Source organism: Tetrahymena thermophila (genome assembly GCF_000189635.1).
Source record: "Tetrahymena thermophila SB210 genomic scaffold scf_8254224, whole genome shotgun sequence".
Lineage (NCBI taxonomy): Eukaryota > Ciliophora > Oligohymenophorea > Hymenostomatida > Tetrahymenidae > Tetrahymena > Tetrahymena thermophila.
Genome location: NW_002476098.1, coordinates 20192 through 45307, shown reverse-complemented (window position 1 = coordinate 45307; position 25116 = coordinate 20192). Strand labels below are relative to the sequence as shown.

The 25116-nt window shown below is 23.8% G+C and overlaps 8 protein-coding genes across 8 annotated transcripts; 5 read left to right on the top strand and 3 right to left on the bottom strand. All coding sequences in view use genetic code 6, as the record gives it.

The window, feature by feature from the left end:
- Positions 1-59: 59 nt before the first annotated feature.
- TTHERM_01243490 (hypothetical protein) lies at positions 60-347 on the bottom strand (the record flags this gene model as incomplete). The annotated part of the gene is made up of 1 exon (XM_001025480.1): positions 60-347. The coding sequence occupies one exon, from the start codon at positions 345-347 to the stop codon at positions 60-62; it is 288 nt and encodes a 95-aa protein (XP_001025480.1).
- Positions 348-1425: 1078 nt separating this feature from the next.
- On the top strand, positions 1426-2173 carry TTHERM_01243480 (glycosyl hydrolase family 25 protein; the record flags this gene model as incomplete). Its single annotated transcript, XM_001025479.1, has 2 exons — positions 1426-1740; positions 1802-2173. 2 exons carry the CDS (start codon positions 1426-1428, stop codon positions 2171-2173), a joined length of 687 nt encoding a protein of 228 aa, XP_001025479.1.
- A 2952-nt stretch (positions 2174-5125) lies between these two features.
- TTHERM_01243470 (Mif4g domain protein) lies at positions 5126-8765 on the top strand (the record flags this gene model as incomplete). The annotated part of the gene is made up of 6 exons (XM_001025478.1): positions 5126-5639; positions 5971-6588; positions 6680-7115; positions 7225-7478; positions 7987-8507; positions 8664-8765. 6 exons carry the CDS (start codon positions 5126-5128, stop codon positions 8763-8765), a joined length of 2445 nt encoding a protein of 814 aa, XP_001025478.1.
- Positions 8766-9777: 1012 nt separating this feature from the next.
- Positions 9778-11187, top strand: TTHERM_01243460 (hypothetical protein; the record flags this gene model as incomplete). The annotated part of the gene is made up of 3 exons (XM_001025477.3): positions 9778-10356; positions 10456-10797; positions 10966-11187. The coding sequence occupies 3 exons, from the start codon at positions 9778-9780 to the stop codon at positions 11185-11187; spliced, it is 1143 nt and encodes a 380-aa protein (XP_001025477.2).
- Positions 11188-11664: 477 nt separating this feature from the next.
- TTHERM_001243451 (transmembrane protein, putative) lies at positions 11665-12027 on the top strand (the record flags this gene model as incomplete). Its single annotated transcript, XM_012800436.1, has 1 exon — positions 11665-12027. The coding sequence occupies one exon, from the start codon at positions 11665-11667 to the stop codon at positions 12025-12027; it is 363 nt and encodes a 120-aa protein (XP_012655890.1).
- A 561-nt stretch (positions 12028-12588) lies between these two features.
- On the top strand, positions 12589-13763 carry TTHERM_01243450 (HhH-GPD family base excision DNA repair protein; the record flags this gene model as incomplete). The annotated part of the gene is made up of 2 exons (XM_001025476.2): positions 12589-12753; positions 12816-13763. 2 exons carry the CDS (start codon positions 12589-12591, stop codon positions 13761-13763), a joined length of 1113 nt encoding a protein of 370 aa, XP_001025476.2.
- Positions 13764-14644: 881 nt separating this feature from the next.
- Positions 14645-18267, bottom strand: TTHERM_01243440 (hypothetical protein; the record flags this gene model as incomplete). The annotated part of the gene is made up of 2 exons (XM_001025475.2): positions 14645-17233; positions 17344-18267. The coding sequence occupies 2 exons, from the start codon at positions 18265-18267 to the stop codon at positions 14645-14647; spliced, it is 3513 nt and encodes a 1170-aa protein (XP_001025475.2).
- Positions 18268-19244: 977 nt separating this feature from the next.
- Positions 19245-23918, bottom strand: TTHERM_01243430 (protein phosphatase 2c; the record flags this gene model as incomplete). The annotated part of the gene is made up of 6 exons (XM_001025474.2): positions 19245-19586; positions 19652-19857; positions 19918-21882; positions 22275-22669; positions 23059-23674; positions 23777-23918. The coding sequence occupies 6 exons, from the start codon at positions 23916-23918 to the stop codon at positions 19245-19247; spliced, it is 3666 nt and encodes a 1221-aa protein (XP_001025474.2).
- Between the last annotated feature and the right edge of the window lie 1198 nt (positions 23919-25116).

The following is a 25116-nucleotide window of genomic DNA, read 5'->3' as shown; positions in this document are numbered from 1 at the left end:
ACCTGGATTAGCAATAATTTGCTTGATTATTAATTAAAAATATATTGAACTTTAAATATTCAATCATAATAGTCATCTTCTTCGTATTACTCGTTATCATCATCCTCATCATCATCGTCTCCATAATCGAAGTCATCTTCATATTTATGGGCTTCTTCGCAAACAATTTTATATGTTTTATAATATCTTAAGTAGCAGTTTTCTAATTACTTTTAAATATCTGAATCTATTTACTGAGTTGTTGGAGTAATGAATTTGAAACAAACTCTATACATTCTTTAGAAAAATAACTCAGTAGGGTCTATTTCACTAATAGCTTGGAAAGCCTTGAAAGAAAATGTATCCATCTAATGTTTAATTATTTGTTTAACTACCTAATTATATATTTATTTATCTTTGTTTCAATCCTTTTTTTAAATTTACTTTTTCTACTTTAAAAGTGTGTAAATTTTTAATCAAATATATATTAACTATTTATTTATAAATAAATCAAATTTTATCAATAACAAATAATAAAAAATATACAAATAATCAAAACAAAACCTGCACTGTATCATTGCAATTTCTAGAAAAACCTTTCATCAGTCATTAAGGTTGATTGATTTATATATTGTTTTACCAACCACCTTTAAATTTTATAATAATTAATTAAATAAATGAATAAATCCTTTAGATTTTTGTTTGAGCTCTTAAAAATAAAAAATAATTTTATGATTTCAATTAAAAATAGTTAATAATCAAATACATATTTAAAGCAAATAAATCAGTTATTTATTTTTAAAAAAAATTAAATTAAATCTAATTTAAAATATTAAAACATTTTAATTTCATAATTAATTTTTCAAAAATTAATTTAGAATTTAATCTATTTTTTTATTTTTAATATTTTTTAACAATATTTAAATTAGTCATATCTAGTCTAGTTGTATTGTGGTTCCAAAAAATTCTTTACTCCCACTAATAAAGTAAACTAATTTGAATTTTTAAATAAAAATACTTATATCTAAAAATGTATTACATTTTTTTGTAAATCCACATTATAATTTATAGCTTATTCATGCATTAAATTCTGGCATCTCTACGTTTGCAAGAATTTAATTCATGCATGAAATTGCTATATTTATCTATCATTTAATGTATTTTTCATAAATAATTAAAAAAAACATGTGGTTTTTGATGGAGATTAAAGATAAATTTGTTTTTTATTAATAAAGATATTTTATTTCTAGTGATTACAATATATTTGCTAATATTTAGCTTAATAATGTGTGTAAATTCATACAAAGTGAATCTATATTATAAAAAATTACTTTATAATTAGGTAATCAGTTGAATTTAATTCTAAAAATTATAAAGATTAATTGAATAATCAAATTAATTCTGATTAAGTAATAAAGAAACAATATTTGAAGGAAGAATCTATTGATGAAGTTTTTTGCAAAATTAATTATATTAAGTGTTGTTGCTAGTGCAGTATTTTGCAATTTTGGCATAGATATAGCCACCTTATTTAACAATTATTAATGTTTTGTTGATAATGGTTATGATTTAGCTATCATTAGAGCATATCGCTCTCTTGGTTTAGTAGATGCAAATGCTAATACTAATCTGCTCAATGCCAGAGCTGCTGGAATGGACACAGATGTTTATATGTTCCCTTGTATTAATGACTCTAAAATTACTGCTGAATAGCAAGTTGATGACATGATCAATAACCTTTCCTTGATCTCTAGCGAAGATGTAAGAAACTACTATTAATTTTAGAAATATTTTATTCACTAATCATAAAAAATCTAACTAGGAAGGAGATGCTTATGATACAATTTGGGTTGATGTTGAGACAAATCCTTCAACTACCTGCTCATGGAATAACATCTCTTCAGTTTAAGATAGATGCAACTATTTACAAAGAATTGTAAATTAGATTTTATATAGAGGAAAGAAAGTAGGTATTTATGCCTCTCATTATATGTGGGTATAAATTTTTGGTGATGATAAAAATTGTTAAAATTTCAACTAATTGCCTCTTTGGTATGCAAGATACAACAATGTTACAAGTACATCTGACTATTCTTAATATCCATTTGGTGGTTGGACTTCAGCTTATGCCAAGCAGTATGCTGGTTCAGTTAGTTTATGCAATGTTACTGTAGATTTAGACTACTATAATTGAATTCTTATAAAATATATACCATATTAATTTAATAAATACATGGCATAAAAATAATATGTATAATAGACATTTAATTTTATATTAATTATTTTAAATAATTAAAATATTTAGGAATCCATCCTTTATCCTATTCATTCTTGAATAAATACTTTATATTTTCATAAAAAAGATTAGAAAAATATCTTCTTCCTCATACTTTTTTTAAATATAATATTGCATGAACTAAAAAAAAATCAAATTTTTTGCTAAAATCTGCGAACTTGCTTTACTATTTAGCTTTATCTTAATTAAAATTCTTAACTTGTAAAATTGCATGATATTAAATTTTTTATCTTTTTCTTGAATATAAGCAAGTAGATTTGTTAAAAATAATTAGATTAGATTAAATGAATTATTATTATAAAATAAAGTTTTTGGAATTAAAATTTAAAAATAACTTAGTTAGTTAGTTAATTACAAATAATATCACATAAAATTTTTTAACATAACAAAAAATACTTTAGCACTTATATTGAAATGTTACATGATTTATTTTGAAGGATTTATATTATTAGTGTTAATAATGCTTATTAGTCTATGAATTAAACTTCTGATTTTTTATTTTATTTCTCAATAAATTTTAGTATATAAATCAATTCTTCTTTAAATGAAAAAATTTAACAAAAAATTTTATTTTTTGAGAAAAAATATCACTTTAAAATAAAGCTTCTTTTAATTTTGTAGCTAGTAATTTATTTATTAATTAGGATTAGATTTATTTTCAAAATATTAATTAATGTAATTTATTAAAAAAATACAGAATGAGAAATACATTCAAAATAAAGGATAATCCAAAATGATAAGTCGTATACCATATCATGAAATTTATAAGGTTAGACCTCATAATAGGGTTTTACCGTATATGCGATCAATCGTTAATGGTAATAGTTTGAACCTACAAAAGAAACTAAATATTTAAGTTTAAATATTTATCAAGAGTAGAGATATTAGTTTTAAAAATAAAATGATAATTAAAGCATTAAAAATAGATAGAAGATTATTTATGGGTTAAACAAAAAGCTAATTTCGATTTATTATAAGCATAGGAAGAACAAAATAATTAAATAGAAAAAGACCTAGTTATAAATTAATATTTATTGATTAAGAAGTATTATTGATAAAAATATTGAGACTTAAATAAATTACTAATATTTAGATGGAGGTATAAGAGATAACAAATAATAAATAAAATGTGATTTAAGAAAAATATTGGTAACTAAAGAGTAAGAAAATTAAAAATTTTATAATATTTCTTCTTTAACTAAAAGTAAATATTGCTAATCAATCATTTTAATAATTAATTGATTAATAATTTCTAATATTAACTATTTGAAAAAGAATAAAAATAATAATTAATTCCAGAAAAATTTATCAAAAATAATTGAATTTTAAATTTTTATTATTATTTTATTCACCATTTGTAAAAAATTATAGTTTTATATTTATATTCATTAATATTAGTTAGTTACTTACTGAAACATTCAGTTTTTTTAATTATAAATGATATTTTTTTAATTTCTCAAATTATTTTGAAAATATTTTATTCCATTTAATACTAAAATAATATTAAGAATGAAATAAAGCCTCATCAATAAAAACCTAAATAAATTATATAAGGTTATAAAATATTTTTTTTATCGACATATTCAACCATTATTATTTTATTTTTTAAATACTCTTTATTTATTAACCAGAGTAAAATGAATAATTTTTTAAATTGAAAAATAGATAGATATAAATAAAGCTGTCGAAATGTAAACCAGATAAAAAAATTAATGAAATAGCCTTAAAAAAAAGCTTAAAAAAGTAAACAAAAGATTTTTGTTTTTAATTGAATGAATTTTATTAGTATTAATATAAAGTAGAGTTATTGCATGTATTATAATAATAATTTTAATGTATTTACAATGGATAAGATATCAAATTCTTAGATTATTAAAGAGTTTGCAGAAAATGATAAGTATGTAAATAAATTGATTGATAGATAGATAGAAAGATAAAGAGATAATAGTAAAAATTAACCTAATATGAACAAATGAAATTTTTTTTGGATATTTTTTGATTGCATTAATCATTAATTAACTATCTACCTACCTACCTACCTACCTCAAATTATCTTTTTATTAGTATATTTTTTCTACATAAATGAAGTGATTAAGATGATATCAATATTATTTTTATCAAATTATTAGTTTTTTAATTGTATACATACAAACGTACTTATGTTTGTAAGTATATCTTTTTACCTGATTGTTTTTAAATACAAATATAATATAAAATTAGATGAGCAGAACTTTTATTTTTTTAATCCTTTTATTTTAAAGATATCTAAAAATTAATTAAAAATTTGGTGCTTGCTAGAGAGTTTTTCCCTATTTTTATCTATTTTTAAAGAATTTCAGTTCATAAAAACAATGAGAAGTATTATTTTTTTTGTTTGTTTGTTTGTTTATTTTTTTGAGAGGAAATAATAAGTAATTTATACATTCATATATCTATCGATTCATTCTGAAGTTTTTATATGCACATATATTCACTTGTTCATAATGCAGTTTATGAACACACTACACTACGCTGACTGTCTGATAGATATATAGATATATAGTTAGATTGATTAATAAATTAATTAATAGGATATATGTAATTAAGTGTCTATGTTTTTAATTGTTAGTTTTCTTGAGCTAAAAGATAATAAATTAAATAACAAATTGTTTATATATTTTTAAAAGCTAAAAAAGTTAAAAGATAGGATAAAATAACAAAAAAGAAAGATAAAGACTTAATTAGTTTATAAGATTTCATCCATATTTTCAATCACACTTCTAAGAAATATAAAGTTAAATAAGAAAAACATTTTAAGCGAATTAGCTAATCTTGGCCTATAATATCATAAATTAATAACATACGACCGCCATGTCTGATACAACTACTTCATTACCTAAATTAAGAAAACCATTAAAATTTAAATAAGTAGAATTCAATCCTGAAACTGCAAAAGAGATTACTTAACCTGTTTTGAATACTACTAATATTGAAGTTGAACAAAAAAAACATGCTGACTAAGTAGAATAAGTTAATAAAGATTAAAAGAAAGAAAAGAAAGTATTAAAATTAAAGGCTCCTATTTAAGCTTAAATCAACGGTGATACAAATGATCACAAAGAAGAACCCTAGGTTGTTGAATCATAGACAACCAGCATCCCTCCTGTAGTAAATCACAGAGCTGAAGAAATTATTAAGCCTGTAGAAGAATAAGTTGCTCCTCAGCCTGTCAAGACTGTGATTACTTTTGAAGTTATCTCATACTTCTTGGATAAGGATTTAACTTTTGAAGTTGAAGATGATGACAGAAAGACTTTCGACAAGAGACTTGTAACCTTCATAAATAGAAAGTATGAATAAAGTTCATCCAAAGATTATGTCAGCAGTAAGAAAAAATTTCACTTTTTATTTATTTATCTTAAAAATCCCGTTACTAAATCTATTTTAAAATTTTCTCCATTTTTAGACAAAGAAAAGAAAATAATCAAAAAAAACAAACTAAATTTACTAAATAAAGAAATATCTCTTAATTAATTAATGTATTTTTATTAGAAGAAAATTCTCTCCCTACCTCCCTACATGCAAACCTGATTTTTTTTGAAGACTAATTAATTAAATTATTAACTATCTTTAATTAATAATTTCATTCATTCTTTTCTTCTATATTTATTTCTATATTGAAGATGAAAATTTAATATCTTACTTTTAAATAATAGGAAACAATAACAGAAACTAGACCAGCAAGGTTAATGGTTCTTACAATAATAACAAGCCCTACGTTAAGCAAGGCCAAAACACCCCTAACACATTCCCCACAGCTGAAGGGGGTATTACCAGAAACGATAGCAAGAGATACACTTAACCCGCATTAATCAAGGGCAACAGCAGTAATTAATAAATTTCAAGACAAAAAGAAGATATCGACATTATCGAATTCAAGATGAAGCTAAAGAAGAACGCCTCTTAATTCACTGAACATGCCAAGACCTTGAGAACAGACGAATTTAAGAAATAAATCAGCGAAATCAGATTAGATTTAAATATTTTAACTCCTACTAACTTCGAAGTCATTAAGAAGAAATTATTCGACCTCGCTATGACCAACGAAAATCTTTGTGAATACGTTGTAGAAGGTATCATCGAAAAGGCTAGAACTGAAAGAACTTACTCTCAAGTTTATGCTGATTTATGCAAATATATGATCGAATAATCCAAGAAGTTGCCCAGCGAAGCTCAATAAAAGGTGTTTAAAAGCCATCTCTACACCAACATTCAACAAACATTTGAAGGAGAAAAGGATATCTTCAACAATAAAATGACTTTTGCCAAATAAAGTAAAAACAAATTTTTATCTATTTACTAAATTTTAGCAATAAAAAATGATAAAGATCTTAGTAATTTTAAATTATTTTATCTGAAAATTAGAAAGACTCGAAGATATGAAGAGCGATGAAGAAAAAAAATTATACTTTGCTGATAAAAAGAAAAGAGAAATGTTAAATGTTAAGTTTATTGGTAATCTTTTCTTAAACAAATCTATGAACTTCGCTATTCAAACCATTTGCTGCAGTGAACTCTTAAAGAGATTCATTAAAGGCTACTGTGAAGTCAGTGATGAACAAAGAGATAAAGAATAAGTAGAAGAAGCCCACTATGAAGATCATCTTGAAGCTCTTATTGCTCTTTTTGAATAAACTGGCTAGAAGATGGAAGAAAAGTACGTTGAAAGCAAGAAAAAGAGTCAATAATCTAGCGAACCCTCTTCTATCCTTTCCAGCGTTATTTCTTTAATCGAAAAGAGAAAGGTCGAAGAAGTTTTAGAAAACATCGAAACTCTCAGCTTCGAAGATTACTTTACAATGTATTTAATTTCTTTCAAAATTATTTCTAATATTGGTATTTTAATGACCTCTGTATTCATATTATAAACTACTAAATAACTTACTAATCATCATTTTTTTTAATTAAAGCTTCGAATGGTTGAAGAAGAATAAAAAGATTTCTCCTAGAATCTATTCTTTGATCACCAACTTACTTGAACGTAAGGGTGAAGGCTGGAAGGAAAGATTGAGCACCTAAACTGGTCCTCAAAGTCTCTAAAACTTGCACAAGAAACATGAAGAAGAAATGAAACAAAACTAACTCGAACTTCAAAAGTACGAATAAAAGTAAAAGCAAGGTGGTAACCACAAAGAGAGAGGCTATCAAAGAAAAGACGACAAGAGTAATTTTTTAAACCATCTTTATCTTAAATATACAAATTTTACTATTTAACAAAAAATTTACTATAAACAAAACATTAATTTTACTATTTAAGAAATCAAAATAGCAAACTATTTAGGTAGCTCTAATAGCAAATTATCAAAATAATAAATTTTTAAATAAATCTTATTCTCAAAGAATTTAAATAGTAAATTATTGTTTGTTTGAGTGAATCAAATTAGTAAATTAATTATTAAACACATCAGAAATAGAAAATTAATTAGTGAACGAACAAATCAAAAAGTTAAATTTGTTTAACAAATTCTAAACAGTAAAAAATTTGAATAAAAAAGACATTAAATATAAAGAAATAAAGAAAATTAATAATATAACAAATTGATAATAGAAAATTATTTGATAACTTAAAACATTAAAATAATTATTTAGTAAATACATTGATAAAATAAAATTTTTTATTATCTAATCATTTAACTTTTAATTAAACTAATTATTTATTTATTTATTAACAGAGAGATAAACTGTCAACAACAGTCAAGCTAATGGCAAATTAGACGAAAAGGCTGGTATTGTTAGAGCCAAAGAATTCTGGGGTTATTTAGACGCCAAGGTTAAAATTTAGGAAGACTATGGTGTTGCCAACGCTGTTAACGACTTAAAGCAATTAAAGGAAGATGTTATTGATCCTGTTATTTTTGGTGAAGTTTTGATTAAGACTGTTTATGATTGCAACAAAGCTCATAAGGATGATAGAATGCAAGTAGCTAAGGAAGTATCTACCATTATTACTCCTGAATAATTCTTCAAAGCCTTCAATGACAGACTCAACAAGAGCAAAGATGAAAGCTCTGATTTCCCTCTCTTCTTAGAATTCCTTTCTGAACTTTTTGTCCACTATTACAACCAATCTTTAATCCAATTCAATCAATTAAAGATCAACTATAAACCTGATTACGATGAATACGATCAAGAAGATCTTAATTTCGTTTACATGCAATTCTTCGAAGAATGTATCAAACTCCTTAAAAAATAAGTAAAAAATATATTTTAATTATTCATCTTTGCTAAATCATTAAATCGCTTCATTATGTTTTCTTTAGCTATTTTTTATTTGAAACAATCTAATATTTAGCAAATCTATTTATTTACTCAATAATAACATAAATTAATTTCATTTTCTAATAAATAGGAGTCTTTCAATGCCTCTGAATTCATTAAATCTCAAATTGACCCTGTTCTTAAGGGTAAAGATAGCCGTTATGATGACTGGGTAAAAGAAAACAGCTAGTGAGCTGAGTTAGCTAGTTATTTAGAATGATTTCTCTATTTTTTCTTAAAAAAGCAGCAGGTTTATTGAAGTAATGTTGCTTGCTTGTTTTTGAAAAAATGGGGGATCTCAATTAAAGCTTAAAGGTGTTTAACACTTTTACTTTAATCATAATAACCAAACCAACAAACACAACGAACGACTCATTCTTTATATTTATTATAGCAAAAATTTTAAATAAAACATAAATAAAAAATATTATATCAAAAAGAATACCACACATATTAATTCAATCAATAAAATAATCTAATCATTTAAACGTACTATAATAATATGAATAATATATAAAGCCATTTAACTTAAATAACAATTAATATATATCATAACCAACCAAACAAACAAATAAATAAATAAAATAGTTGGCATATTAATAAATTACTTATTTATTTATTAACTATTAAACTAATCTTTTCTGAATTGCTTATATGGGTTTTTGAAGCGCGAATATGCAAAGCAAACATGCAAACAAATATATAAACAAAAACATAAATTAAATATTATTAAGTCTAACAATAAAAAAATTAGAAATGAATTTTCTTGCTAAATTTGCATCGCTTAATAAGCAAACGAAAGAATTGATTAATAAATAAATAAACTAAAGAAAACAAATAAATTTTATAGTAACAATGTAAACATTTTCATGAAATAATTGTAAAGCATTCAATCAATCAATGATTAAATTAAAGAATAGTAGTATTCTATGGTAAATAAGCTCAAGTTATTTTATTGAGTTTTAGTAGCCTTTATATAATATGTGTCAATAGCCTCTTTTTATTTTTATAATTATCTAAATTTAAATATTCATCTATCTATCAAGCTCAAACATTATTTCCCACTCTTTTTCTTTTATTTTTTTATCGTAATTCATAAGTAAATCTCTTTTCTATAAACTTTTTATAATCATATATATCTATCAATCTACCTCTCTATTATAAAAACAAAAAAATAAGATAAATAATAATAAAAAAAATTAAAAATGGATCAAAGTAAATTAAGGTATATTTCTTAGGGTCACTACAACTTGGTTGTTGATTGTTCAGATATAGATTCTTCTATACTAATCATAAAAGAAAAACTTTAAGCAATCAAAACATTAACTCTTTCGTTTGAAAGAATTTCAATAGATAAAACACTTAAATTAAAAACAATAGGTCCAAATGTCAAAAATTTAGTCCCGATTATTTCACAGATAAATGAATTAGGGCTTGTGTTAGACCTAGATAGCCATGATTAAAATTTATTTGATTTTGTTGGATTGATTAAAAGGATTCATCATCTAACTTTAGATATTCATAATACTTAGTCAGCGGAACTAGCTTTATCTCTACTAAAAATGATTGCATTAGAGAATTTAAATACATTCTAGCTTGATCTTTTTAGAGCCTGTACCAATAACAAAAACTTTCATAAAAATATATTGTTGATTGTATTTAAAATGATCAATCTTTAATCATTATCTTTAAATTTTGACTTTAAAGAAGAATTTCCAGAGCAAAATGAGTTAGTGTTCCCTAAGCTAATTAACTTTTTGTTTATAAAAGGAGAAGGAACTGGCGTAAACTACTATATCTAATCTTTTAGATAAATAAACACACTAGAAATAAATCAACGCTATGATAATCATTAACATTAATATTCTCCAAAATTATTTTAGAAAATTGAAAGCTTAAAACACTTAACAATACCAAATCTTAATTTTGTAAAGTTACATTAATTAACTGAATTAGAAAGCTTAAAGATCACTAATCAAATAACTGAGAATACATTATTCGAAGACTTTTGCTATTTGTCCAGTTTAAAAACATTTAAAATAACAAGATAAATCAATGAAGAAGCTAAATTTCTAAATAGAATAAAGTATCTACCAAAAGACTGTGTTGTTCAATTATCAACATACTATCTTGGACATATACAAAGTTTAGGTCAAATCAAAGATATTTTTTTGGATATATAAAATAATGGATGTATAGGATCGTATGAGAAAAATATTGAGGAGGTATTCTAAAATTTGATGTTTGTTTCTCAATTAAAAAACTTAACAAGTTATTCATTAAGAGCATGCCATGCTGAAAAATATTTAAGTGATGATTAACTCAAATCTTTAGCAATAAATATATCTTTTTGCAAAAACTTAATTAATTTAGATTTATATTTCTATTTAAAGAAGATTAGAGAAGCATGTAATCTTACTCCAATTATTGAAAGAAATTTAGCTTTAAACACGGATATTAGCTTCTTCAATACAGATTTCAAAATAAGCGAACATTTTAAAGTTTATATAAATTAAAGAGGTATAAATATGCTCAAATTGATTGCATATAGAAAATTCATATCTCCATCTTTATTAACAAATCCATCTTTGTGCTTTTTTGATTTAACTGAATGATGGAATATAAATATCTTAAAAAATGATTACTTGTTTAAAATCTTATTGTATTTAAGGTATATTTTTTTATATAGCTATCAGGTTACTTTTAAAATTAAAATAATTAATTAATTTATAATTTTTATTTTGTTTTAATTGAATATGTTTTTTTTAAGTGAATAATTTATATTTTTATTTTATTATCTTAAAAATTAATTTTATGTTTTTTATTATTTTATTTAATTATTAAGTGTCTGTCTCATAATTCATGTCCCACAGATCAAAATTTATTAATCCTTATTTTAATATATAGACAATCTATTTAATCTGGAAACCCAATTATATTTTTTACAAATACGTTTCTAAATAATTTTTTTCAGATAGCTCTTAAAAAATTAAATAAGAATATTCTTATGAGCTGTCAGTTATTCTTATTATTAATCAAAAATTTAGAAAAATGCAAGGAAAAAGAGATAGGGTTTGATAAATAAAAATTAGATGGAAGAAGAATATTAATAATGTTAGTAATGCAATAGTAATGAGAAAAAAAGAACAACCTTAAAATATTATAACATAATAATATCACTTTTTATTGGGTTTAGCTATAATGTTATTTCTAAAGAATTTAAAAAAAATAAATGCTAAATCTTCAAATTCGTAAGCAAAATTCATGATCATTCAGACATCAATATTGATTTAAGTAATTATCATAGACAAGCAGTATTAGATGTTGAAGATCTAGATTTTACAAGGCAATTAATATAATCGACTAGTGATAGAATAGATATCAATTTGAATGGGATTAAGGAAGAACTTTAAACAGTTGATTTTATTAAAATTCAATTTATAAAATATCTTTGAGACTGCTGTATGTTAGAAAATGCTTTTGTATTATTTATTTGTATTTATATTTCTTTCTTTACAATAAAAATTTTTTTCATTAAATTCTTTCCAAATTCTAATTTATATTAAATGTATAAAATTCTTTTCTTTTTGCTTTTTTGAACAAATGAAACAAAATGCAAAATAGAGTAATTAATTATTTAATTATATAATAAGCTTAAATAAAACAAAAAAATGATTGTAAAAAGTAATTAAAAATAATTTGATTAATTGTTTTATTTTTAGATTTTTTTATTTATTTAAATTAAAATTATTTAGAAATTAGCAGAATTCTTTCTATATTCCTTGTATTTGTCCTTCTAATTTAAATAACTATTAATTAAAAGTGATAATAATTAATTAACTTTCTAAACATTTTTTGAATTTAATTTTGAGTGTTTATAAATCTGTAAAGTAGAAGTGATTAGAATTTTGTTGATTTAGCAATTTATATCTATTAGGCTCTCTATTTATATATTTTGATGCCAAAAATAATAATTATCTTCTTTTTATTAAATAATTTAATTATCATTAAATATTATGAAGTCTCTAATAAACCCCTTAACTAAAAAGCCAATAACATAGATAGAATTCAATTTAAAGAATACCTTGGTCAACGGCCAAGCATTTAATTGGATAAACAAAGATGTAACTTATAACAAAGAGTTTAGAGGGATTCTAGGTAAAAATGTAGTAGATTTTAAAGTAAAATTAAATGAAAATTATTTTCATAATAAACATAATTAAAATCAAAAATTTAATGAAAGGTTAATGAAAATAATGAAGTAATGTACAAAGAAATACCAGAAAATTCAAAAATTGAGGAGATTATTAATGATTACTTGCAATTAAATGTAGATTTAGTCAAGCTTACTGTTGAGTGGTCAGAAAAAGATAACTATTATGCTAAAGTCAAAGAATAGTTAAAAGGAGTTCGTATCTTGAGATAGTTTCCATTTGAGTGCATGATTAGCTTTATATGTTCCTAAAACAATAATATTCCAAGAATTACTAAAATTTTAAAAAGTTTGAGATAGAATTTTGGAGAGGAAATTTATAGAGAAAAATTAGAAGATGGTAGCGAAGAAATTTATTATAGTTTTCCATCTGTAGCATCATTGAGGAAAGCAACAGAACAAAATCTCAGAGATTTGGGATTGGGTTATAGAGCTAATTATATTGTCTCAGCAGTTTAGCTACTTGAGGAGAAAGGAGGAGAAGAATATTTGCACAAATTGCGCTAGCTGAAAGATTCACATGAGAAAAGAGAAGCCCTGCTTGAATTCAAAGGAATAGGAAATAAAGTAGCAGATTGTATATCTCTCTTTAGCTTAGATGCAAAAGATTTAATCCCTGTAGATACTCATGTTTTTCAAATATATAATAGAGTTTACAAAAAAAATAAAAACAAAGATAAAAAAATGACAAAAGATCAGTATTCAGAAATAGAAAATTTCTTTAAAGATCTATATGGAGATTATGCAGGATGGGCCCATCAAGCTATTTTTGCGGCTGAACTCGTCTCTTTTTAGTCAGAAATTAACTCAAACGAAAACTCTTCAGTAAAAAAAACAAAATCATCAAAATTACAAGAGGAAAAAGAATAAGAAAAAGAATAAACTACAGAGGAGTAAAAAATTATTTCTAAAAGTAAAATTAGCGAATAAACATCTTCAGAGAAAAATAAAAGAAATTAAAACAAAAAAATAAAGTGAAAAAGTTTTAATTTATGTTATATTTAATTGATACTTAAATGGATTACAAAAAGTAAACATACAAGAAACTTTAAATTTTTTTATAAGTAGAAAATAGAAAATAAATAAAAAAAAAATAATTTAATAAAATATTCCTGAATTAATCTTCAATAATATTAGGTTAAAATATATAAATAATAAATATTTACTAATTAAAAAAAAATTTTTATTTGTAAAAATTCTATTTATTTTTATAGATAAATTTATTTATTTTAATTTAAATAAGTTAAAATACATTTATGTTCATTATAAGTTAGAACAAGATATTAATATATTTTTCTTTTAGCTTTATACGTTACTTAATTGATTTTATATTTAATTTAACCAATTAATTAATAATAAAATATTAAATGAAAATAGATGTCAAAAAAATATTTTTAAATTTTGTGCAATAATTAATAGAAAAATCATAAAGATTGAAAAAAATTAAAATTATTAATATTATTAATTAAATTCTATTATAAAATTATTTATCTTTATATAAATAATATTCAAAGGCATCAACCATTCAAAAAAATAGTTATCTCAATTCACCAAATTTTTGAATGGCATTTTGCTATAATTAATTAATATGAAAAAAATTATAAATATATTTAATGTATTAAATAAATAAATAAAAAAATCAAATATAATTGTATGATTAAAAAAATATTTATTTATATTTATAAATGTAAGTTCTTGAAATAAATTAATTAATTATAAATATTTACAATTATAGATTTATAAATTCTATTAAAATATTTAAGTAAATTGAGGCTTTAATTAAAAATATTTATTTATTTATTTACTTTTGAAATAATTTATTTATTTATTCATTATTAATTTGATTTAATCAACCCTTCTCACTTTTTTTCTTAGTAAACAATTTCAGAGACTCTTTGTTTAAATACAGCCTTAAATTTTTCTTCAGTGATTTCTTTCATTTACCTTGTAACGTAGGATTTTAGGTCGTCTCTTTTTTAGCATTTTTGAATGAACAACAAATTATCAAAGAAGTTTTTGTTTTTTAACAAAAATTGATGAGATTCTCTGTATGGTGATTGCAAATATTTTGTAGAAAATTCGATTTTGGTAAATTGTTAAGTGGTTTCGTTTGTTTATTGGTTAACTAGAGAGGGATCATACTCATCTTCTCCTGCATCATTATTATTAAGATCATTTTTGAGACTTTCTCTGATATCGTAAACTAAATCGTTATGTATGTAGTTCTTTATTTTCTTCTTTTCTTATTTACTTGACTTCTTTGAACCCATTCCCTCTTCAAATTAATTTTATGGATCGTCAAAGTCATTATCTGGATTATATCCTTACTCGTTATCCAAATCTTCTGCACTTGGTTAAACTTAATCGTCTGTATCAAGTTTAAACTTTTTATTAGATATATTTGGCTCATAATTACTGTTTATTTCATATGTCTGGTTTATCGAGCTTTGTAATTTGTTTTAATTATAAAAGTCTAAGATTCTATCTGAAGTGTATTCTAAATTATTTTCCTTATCTAAATTACTTAGTGCTTCTTCTTATGAATTTTCATACTTAGAATTCTTTGCTTAGAAAGAGTCATATTTTTTGTCAAAAGTATTTTCATAATCCTAAGAGTCTTAATTACTTTAGTTTGAATTGTACAAAGTTGTTTCTGGATTATATTCCTCTTCTTCAGACTCTATTTTATAAGAATTTTTGATATTTTTGCTTTAGCTATTATTAGTGCTGCCTTTACTATCATCTACTGAATAAGGTGAGTAAATATTATTTGAGTCTTCTATTTCAGGCTATATTTAATTCTCATACTCTGTATTCATGTACGAAGGATCATAAATAATAGGATCTGAATCAGTTTGCTATTGGTCATCATCTTCTTTTTCAATTATATATATCTAGCTATCTTCACTTGTTTATTCTGATTTTATTAAGCTTGAATGATCTTCGTTCTATTTTATTTTTTTTTTAATTTCTCCTTCTAATCTTTAGTCTGAGTCTCCATTTTCTTGTTCTACTGAAGTAGAACCTTGAGACAATTGACCAGGTGAAGATGACTGAGAATTTAGCTGATTGAATTACTTTTTGAGTTTTTTAAGTTTTGGAAGACGATTTGTGAGTAAATTTTAAGTAAATTTATTTCCTTGGTGAATATTAGTATTTAAATAATTTTCTTCTGAAGAAATGAAGTCATTTTGTTGATTTGATAGTCTTGAGTTTTTAATACGAACTATCATTTTGAATGGATTTCCAAAAGGAATTGGTTCTTTTACACATTTAATTTCATCCTCATCAATTTAAGGGTCTCGATGCTCTTACTGCTTAACACTTCTAAGTAATTCACTCATTTTAGAAACAGGCTCGCTTTTATAATGAATTCTTTTAATGTAATCATCTTTGATAAATCTTTTAGCTAATTTAGGATTAAAGAAAGCATAGCTATTACTGTTTTGTTATTGATTTATTATGCCAAAAGGTGGTTGTAATACATCTCCGTTAACTTAGCCAGCAGCATTAAGAAAAGGCTTATTCTAAGCAATGTTAGATTATGGAGTAGAGTCATAAATTTTGGGAATTTTCCTGAAAAGAATTTCTTCCTTAGCCAGAAGCAAATTTTCGAGTTAGACTCTCTAAGAACTCTTAGGATGCATTTGTCTGTTAATAAATTCGTAATTTTCGCTATTTGGAGCGCAGCAAGCTACCTTTTTAATACTGTGATTGTATCTATTTTACTTGATATCTTCATCTAGTTTCTTACGTTCTTTTTGCTTAAATTTAAACATATTTCGAGTAAATTCATCTTGTTCTTGAAGGACATCTCCATAAAGAAATGAATACTTATGGTCATACAATTATTATAAATTTTTATCAACTAATATTTTTCGAATTGTAGGCCAGTAATATTAAGGAGTTTTTTAGAAATACCTTTCCAGCTTAGAGATCAATTCTTACTCTACTTGTTAAGGCAGTTGATTTGTATTATAAGATGACCCACTAAGCATATTACTTGAAGTCTAAGTAGAACCTCCTTGTTAAATGTATATATTTTTCTTTTGAATGATTTCATCGTAGATTAAATTAAACTCTAAAAAGTTCCAAATATTATAAAGCAAATCAGCCCCTATAATTTGTCCATCTTTGCAGCTAATTCTAAGTAAACCAATCAAAATAAGTTGCTAATTAGAAAATTAGTTGCCAGACTGAGTTTCCTCATAATTAAATTTAAATTCATGAGTACAGTAAAGAGGAAAGTAAGCTTTTTCTTTTATGAAAGGAATAATTTAAGGAGAAATTAACCTAGTCCAATCACTTAATTCTAATTCTTGTCTTTCAAATTCAAGTTCTTTATACATGTTTGCATGAAAAATTTTACTGAAATCAACAATAAGTTTTGGATAATCGTTCATCATTAGTTCAGGTTTCTTCGGATCTTCAATTTTAGCTGGCTTTTCCTATTTTTTATTTAAAAAGCTCTTAAAAAAGTATTAAAAACATATGAATTAAAATAAAATAAATTTTCTAAATTTATTTCATTTTTTTATTATTTATTTATTTTTTTTACTGGTAGAAGAATACGACTATAATTTTAAGTGCTTTAATTATCAGGCTTATACTTAGCTTGCTGGAATTGCTTATTTAACTTTGCTATAATTTTTAATATAACAATATCTTTTGAAGGGAGCAGTGGATTAGATATAGGATTTACAACTTCCTTGATTCCACTATCAATAAAGCCAGGTATTTCCTGGTCATGACGAGAAGATATTTGTAAATAAATGTTAAGTCGACTTTTGTTTAAGATAGGAATGATTTGTGTATCAATAACTTAAAATAAATATTCATAGTTGTCCACTATGACAGTACATCCGCCAAGAGCATTGGCAACATCTTCAAATACTTTGATAGATAAGTGACTTTATAATTGTTTGCGATAGGCTTCTTAGTCAAGAATATTTTTTTCGATGATTGAAGGTAAAACAAGCTCAAAAACAACAAAAGTTTAATCCCATTTATTTTGCAATCTATTTGTTCTAATAAATTCTTACAATTTCTCCAATTAGTAATAGTCAGACTCATCTGTAAAAAGTACAATAAGAGAAGGATCAGATTTAAGAGGGTCTCTACCTCCAAATATATTATCAGCACCATTTAAATACCTAAAAATATTGAGTTATCTGTAGACATTTTGCAGTGTACCTGGTAAATCTGTGACTAAATGTGTTTTAATATTTTTTAACTAAAAGAAAAGATGATTTATGTCGTGTTTATATGAGCTCAACATTTAAACTCCATTAGGGTACCCTTTTTAGCTTGGATCATAACCTGTTTAAAACAACTAGTAAGTGTCATATTTGCTATCAGCCGCACGCATTCTCTATTTTAAAATAAATTCAATTCCATTTTTTGCTATTTCAATCAGCGAAAGTCCATTATAAACCCGCTGATTCATGGAGATTGAATTATCAATAACAAAAGCCACATTCATCTGTTGAAACTAGAAAATAGCAAATGATTCCGACTACCTGTTATTTAATCAAACACTCAAATAAAACTTGCTTTAAAAATCCTTTTGTTTTTACTACTATTCTAGTTAAGTACTAATCAAACAAATAAAAAATTCTGTAAGTAAATAAATAAATACTGCTTTATTTTGTTAAAAATATTGTGAAATCTTAATTTAATAATAAATTAGATTGTGTCTTTAAATTATGCAAAAAAGAAAAGTTATTCAATCGTAGTAGTAATCAATCAATCATATATCGCTTTTAAACAAAATACAAGAAGATACATAGATAGGCATATAGATTTTATATTTTAAGATTATTTCAAAAATGCTAATCATTCATTTTTGAAAAATATTTCAATATTTTCCTAAACTTTTGAAAATTAATATAAAACATATTCTATATTCAAATATATTAAATAAAATATTACTATTTTAAATTATATTAAAATCTAAATAATATTAAATATTTGATAAAAAGAATTTATAAAAAAATAAATGTTAAGAAAAGTTAAATATATTTAATAAAATATTAAAATTAAATAGATAAACTAAAGTTTTTTATTGGTTGAATAGGAAATATTAATGAAGTACATAAATAAATTTATAAATATATTAATTGAATGAATGAATAATTTATTTATTTGTTGACTTATTGTCATCGTTTATTTGCTGTTTATGAATAAATTGTTTATTTTTTTTATTTATTTTATAGATTAATCTAGCTTTTTTGTTTGTTTATTTGCTCTTGTTGTTGTTGAAATTTGTAGTAATTTTTAGTTTTAATAAGTAGATAAATAGGTCATATTAATTTTGCTTTTAAATTTTTTAATAAATTATTGTAAATTGCTTACTAACTTTATCAGTTATTTGGCAGTTATTTGATAGTTTTATTTTTTTCAGTTTGAAAAAAATGTGCAATTAAATGCTAAAGGAACATTTAGCTAGTTAGGAAAAGATCAAGAGTGATCGTTCATCATCTAAGATCTTTTTAAAGAGCTAGCAAATATTGAATCTTGCATGTTGGATTTGTTGCTATCATTAGATGGTTTATTTAAAAAAACTACAATAGCAGTTATGTCATCCACAACATCATCCTCTTTTTTCCACATTGCTGTGCTTTCTTTTATAAGTTTATCACATGCTCCCTCAGGATCATTTTTGAGATAATAAGGAGTTACTAAACTAACAACTTTTTCATTAGATAAGAACTCCCAAACTCCATCTGAAGCTATGACTAAAAATTTATCATCGTCTGTTATTTCGTAGCTGCTTACTTCTGGTTCACTGATAACTCCAACCTATGATTTAATATATTTTCAATAATAAATGAATTATTAATTATTATATATATTATAAAAATTACTGATTGAGCTATTTAATCTCCGAAGGAACGTGCCATTGCAAGTCCAGGCATGTTTTCTGATTTAAGCCAGACTCTGCATGGACCAAGAGGATTTCCACAATAATCTCTGTAAGGTTCAACTCTTCCTCCCTTGGATAGAATTCTTTATTTTTCCTTTTCGTTATCAGGTTTTTAGTCTATTGAAAGACTGACTGCATTCCATTCAGCTATTTTATTATTTTTTACATTTAAATATATCAATTGATTTTATAAATATAATTTACTACATTTATTTGTTTTAGCGCATATAGCTCTCGAATCTCCTAAATTTGCACACCAAATTCTATTTTAATTTAAATAAAGGAGAACACTTGTGCTTCCTGAAAACTGAGTATCAATGTTGCTTTCTTACAGATCTTAAGCAGTATTAAGATAAGCCTAAGTAATTGCTTGTTTAACAGATTAATACTCAAAATCATTGTTTCTTAATTTCAGCATAGTCTCTATGTGTATTGGCAATTTCTTCTTAATGAACTAACTGACCAAATGACCATTTGTGCCGTGACCATCACAAACAGAAAATATAAACTTCTATTTACTGTTACAAAATAAAGGAAATACTATATATGAATCTTAGTTTGTTTTAATAGGTTTATTTGGAAGGGATCCTGGTTTACTTTTAACAAAAAAATTTGAAACAATTTCATGTTAGTTGTTCTAAAACACAGAATTATTCAGTGATTTTTAAGGGGTCTAGTTTTGCTACAAATATTAGCTAGCATGCACTGAAGAATTATAAAGTGAGTTGGGTTAATAACTACCTAGAGAAAGTGCATTCTTTTTATGACCTAATGGAATGTGTTAAGATTACGATAATCCAAAAAGACCTTACTGAGAATTAAAATTCTCTTTGGTTTTTTTAAAACTGTTAATATTGGCTTCACTTTGTTATGCCTATATTTATTAGACTTCTTACTGGTTATTTAGATTCGGTTTTGAGGAAGGAGAAGATTACCTCTATTTTATAGATTGAACTTGGCTACTTTAAAGATGCTAAAGCAGATTACTTGATGCCATTGCTTGCTAAACAATAGGAGACTATGTATTTGTTAGCTGTTTTCTCAAAGTTTCAAGAGTAGAGTTTGTGCTTTATATTGTATTATTGATACCTGCAGTAGATAAAGATTTCTTCGTTTTGTTTGAGTATAGGTGTAATTATCCATTTTGGCCAAGTTTTACATGTAGCTAATTTGCATAACTTGAACTTTACTAAGAGGGACTATTTAAGCTTTGAGTTCCATTACTACTTTAAGCTTACTATGAAGAAGATACTCCATTTTAATTTTAATACTGTTGTTGCTATTGCTGTTAATTCATTTAAGATGATTTTAAGAATTCTAATTTAGACTGAGGAAGGCTACCAGAGTCAAGAGAAAGGCCTTTATTTGAATTGCGAAATGAATTTTATTTGGGGTATGAAGTTTGAAAATACAATCCATTGCTATTATTGCTATTGATATTACTATTATTGTTAGTATTAGAATTATTATTATTGTGGCTGTTATTAATATTACTATTAATAGGATTATCAGTATTATATATATCCTAACCTTCTTTAAACCCTATTTTTGAGGCAAAAGTGTTAATAGAGTTTTTGTTCAGAGGAGAGCCATTTGTGTGGCTATTAGCTGTAGTCGTAGCTGCCTCATCTAAATCGTTAGTTTCATTACCTTTCTAGTTACTCATTGTGCTATAAAGTATTTAGCTATTATTAGCAATTTATCTTTATAAATACTGTATAGATGAGGTATCAGCAACTTGAGAATTATTTTAGTTTTAGTTTTAATATTATGGGTTGCTTTACTAATTAAGCTAATGTGATTGCTGCTAAGATTAAAATTGATTTTATTGCTATTATAGTTGTTGTTGATACTATTATAGATAACTTTATTTCAAATGATTTGATATATCTTTTGTTCTATTATCAATTAAGCCGCCTTCTCCTCCTTCAGACAGCCTTTTATTTTCTAAATTAAACGCATTACTTTAATGATTGATATTTAGAGAATCACTGTCTTTGCTAACTCTTTATGATTAGCTTTTAAATGTTTGATGAATCTATTTATAAATTTTATCTGAATTGGCTCGATGGTGTCCAGGCTTATTAGCAATATTTAAATTTGGGAATTTTTCAGGTTTCTAGGTCACATTTTGAGCAGAAAAATCTTAATTTTCATTGTTATTTTATGTGTCTAATTGAAAAATATTAATTAGGTATTAAATTTATTTTAAAATAATTTTTTGGATTAAATAGATTTAATTTTTAATAAATGCTTTAGTTTTGAAAATTGTTTCTATCTCAAAATTAATTAAAAAATTTATCAAATGGAGCTAAATAGTAAATTAAAGTTTAGCTCTCATGAAAATAATTCATAAAATAAATTTTATTTGAAAATATTTTAAATTTGATAACATTTTCACACTTTGTTTTTTTAATTTATGAAAATTAAAAATTTTGTAACTGATAGAAATTAAATAAATATTTCGAATAGAAAAGATTGTATAATTTATATTGCATCTATTACATCTATTAATCTTTTTCTTTCTATCTCCTTATAATAATCATTTCAAAAATTTTAATTACTTCCGCTTTAATTTTATCCAAAGAATTTCTGCATAGTTTTTGGGGTTTGTAGATCTGAATTTTATTCTGAGCCCAAAAATCCATTTTTAGAAGATCTGTATTGATTTCCATTAAATAAATTTACTGTGCTTTAGTTCAAATTTGAATTAGCGCTATTTCTAGTAGAGTCTATTTGATTATTGTTGACTAGTTGCAAAGCTTAGTAATTAGTTATTTTCAATTTGGTTTTAGTTGAATTACTTTAATTATTTATTCCACCATTATTAATACTGCTTTAATGAGCACTATTAAGATTATTTAATATTGCACTGTTATGCAAATTGCTTGTATTTCCAGCTATCGAATCACTTAGATAAGTGTTTTAATTACAATTTTGTTCTATAAAGTTTTTATTTCTATTTATTTATAAAAGAAATTTATTTACTAATTTTAACATTAAAATTAATATATGTTTCTATATATCATCACTCGTTCATTATTTATTCACTAATGCTTCTTAAAATGATTATTTATTTACTTAGTTAGTATTATATTTATCTTAAAAAAGACACTCTTGTAAATTTAAAGTAAATACGACTCAAAAAAAATAAGTTAAAAAGTAGCCAACATCATTTTGAAATAAATTAAAACTTAGAAAATGCTGGTTCAATTTTAAGATAAGGATATAACTAACAGCTAGTTAGATGAATAAATATTTAAATGAATTTATTTATTGCCTAGATGATGATTTATGAATCAAAGCAAGCTAACAAATTAAAAATAAAATGATATTTTGATTGCTTACAGTTAAGTTGAATTCGATTTTCTATGAAACAAATTTAAAGAGGTGTTCTTTGTAATTGTATTCTAAGGGTTAAGTTAATTTGAGCTGTATAAGTTTATCTTGATTGCATTTTTGCTTTGAGGCTGCTAAAGGTAGTTATTATTGCTTACTTAGCCTACTTATTGAGACCCTTATTGCTGGGTTTGATATTAATTTTGTGACTAGTTCAATTATAGCTATTCCTGTTAGTGCTACATTTAGTTCGAATTTATTTATTCTGCTTAATGAGATTGAGACTTATTTCTCTATGTTTCATCGAACTATATAGCTGCTATTTAAGGTGTTAACTGAGGTGTTTTGCTTTTTTTTAAAGAAGGTTTTTGCTGTAACCCGCTAGATTTTGACCTTTTTTCTTCACTTTGCTGCAAAGAAGCTTATTGCTACTAGTAAGACTATGCAGTTATTCCTACTTATTTATCCTAAGAAGCTAAGTAGGATAAAGGAACTCCCATATGCTACTGCGGAGACTGTTTAGCAGAAGCAGGAGATTAGTTAATATTTTTGCTATGAGAAAACTACTCAAAAAGAAGAGAAGGATTATAAGACATCCCATAACCCTAAGGTTAAGCTTGTATTTCTTTAATTAATGTTTCGTTTGAAAAATATTAAGAGACATAAATTGTTTGATAAATGAAGTAATCTAAAAAAATAAAAGAAATTATTTAATTGAATGGTATACTTTTCTTCAGAAGAGCATTCGAAGTGCTTTAAGTCGGAGAGCTAATGCTCTTCATGTAATTTTGTTATTGAATATTTTAACTATTGTTGGCTACTTCAATGGTCTACTGTTTCTTTATACCTAAAGATTTGAATGATATCATAAATTTTGTATTTGTATATCAAATATATATATATATATAAATATACTTATTAAATATTGATTCTAAATCAATCAATCAGTCGTTGTTTCTTTCTTACTGTATATATATATTTATTTTCAACTAATTAATTACTATTATGTTTTCTTTCTCTTATTTTTATTATTCTTCTTCTCATTTACAACTAATTCCTTCTTCTTTCAGTAATTTATTATTTTGATTCCTTTTTGTTTGTTTGTTTCTTATTCTTATTCAATTTTGTTGGCCTTATTTAAATTACTTATTTAATTGAGAAAAGTAAAGGTGTTTGGCATCGTAATTAAATTCATAATTGATTTGTTAATTAATAATTAATTAATTGAAAAATTAATGTGTTTTCTATCTATCTATCTTTACTTCACCTCAAAATTCATGTTGCATGTTATTTGATTGCATTTGATAAACAAATTCCTACATATATTGAACTGAAACATTATTATATAACGCGTAAGAGTATTTAAAAATTTATGACTTTACTCTTAAATAATCAGTTAGCTCCCTACCTACCTACCTAGCTAATTATTTACCTACCTATTTAATATATCTTGATTATTCCTACTTAACTTTATTCCAATTTACTGTATTAATTAATTTGTGTTGAAACTACTACTCAGACATTGTATTATTTCAATTAATCTATATACAAACATATTAAATAAGCTACAAATTTAGTTATCATAATATCTTTAGAATTTTTAAAGCAAGTTAATTTTTTTATTAATCCAACAATAATATTAAAATTTAATCTTTTGTAATATGCTCAAAAAACAATTAATTCAGTAAAAGAAACATATTTTAATCTAAAAAAGAAATCAATAATCAATTAAAATAGATGTAAACGTTTTTAATAAATTACTGTTGGAGACAGACTCTTTTAGGTATTTAAATTAATTTTAAAAATAAAATTTACATTATTATAGATTTAAAATTAGTTTAATATTATTATTTTTTTAAAAAAATTTGCATAATGTTAAAATTGATACAAAATAAAAAGTACTCTTTCTTTTGAAATAATAATTTTATTCATAGTTTTGATACTTTTTTTTGTAAATCAACCCATCAACCATCATAAATTTCTGAATACTTTATCTAGCTAAAATAAGCTATTATTTTTTAACTGTATTTTTAAAATTTATTTACTATATTTGATTGATATATTTTT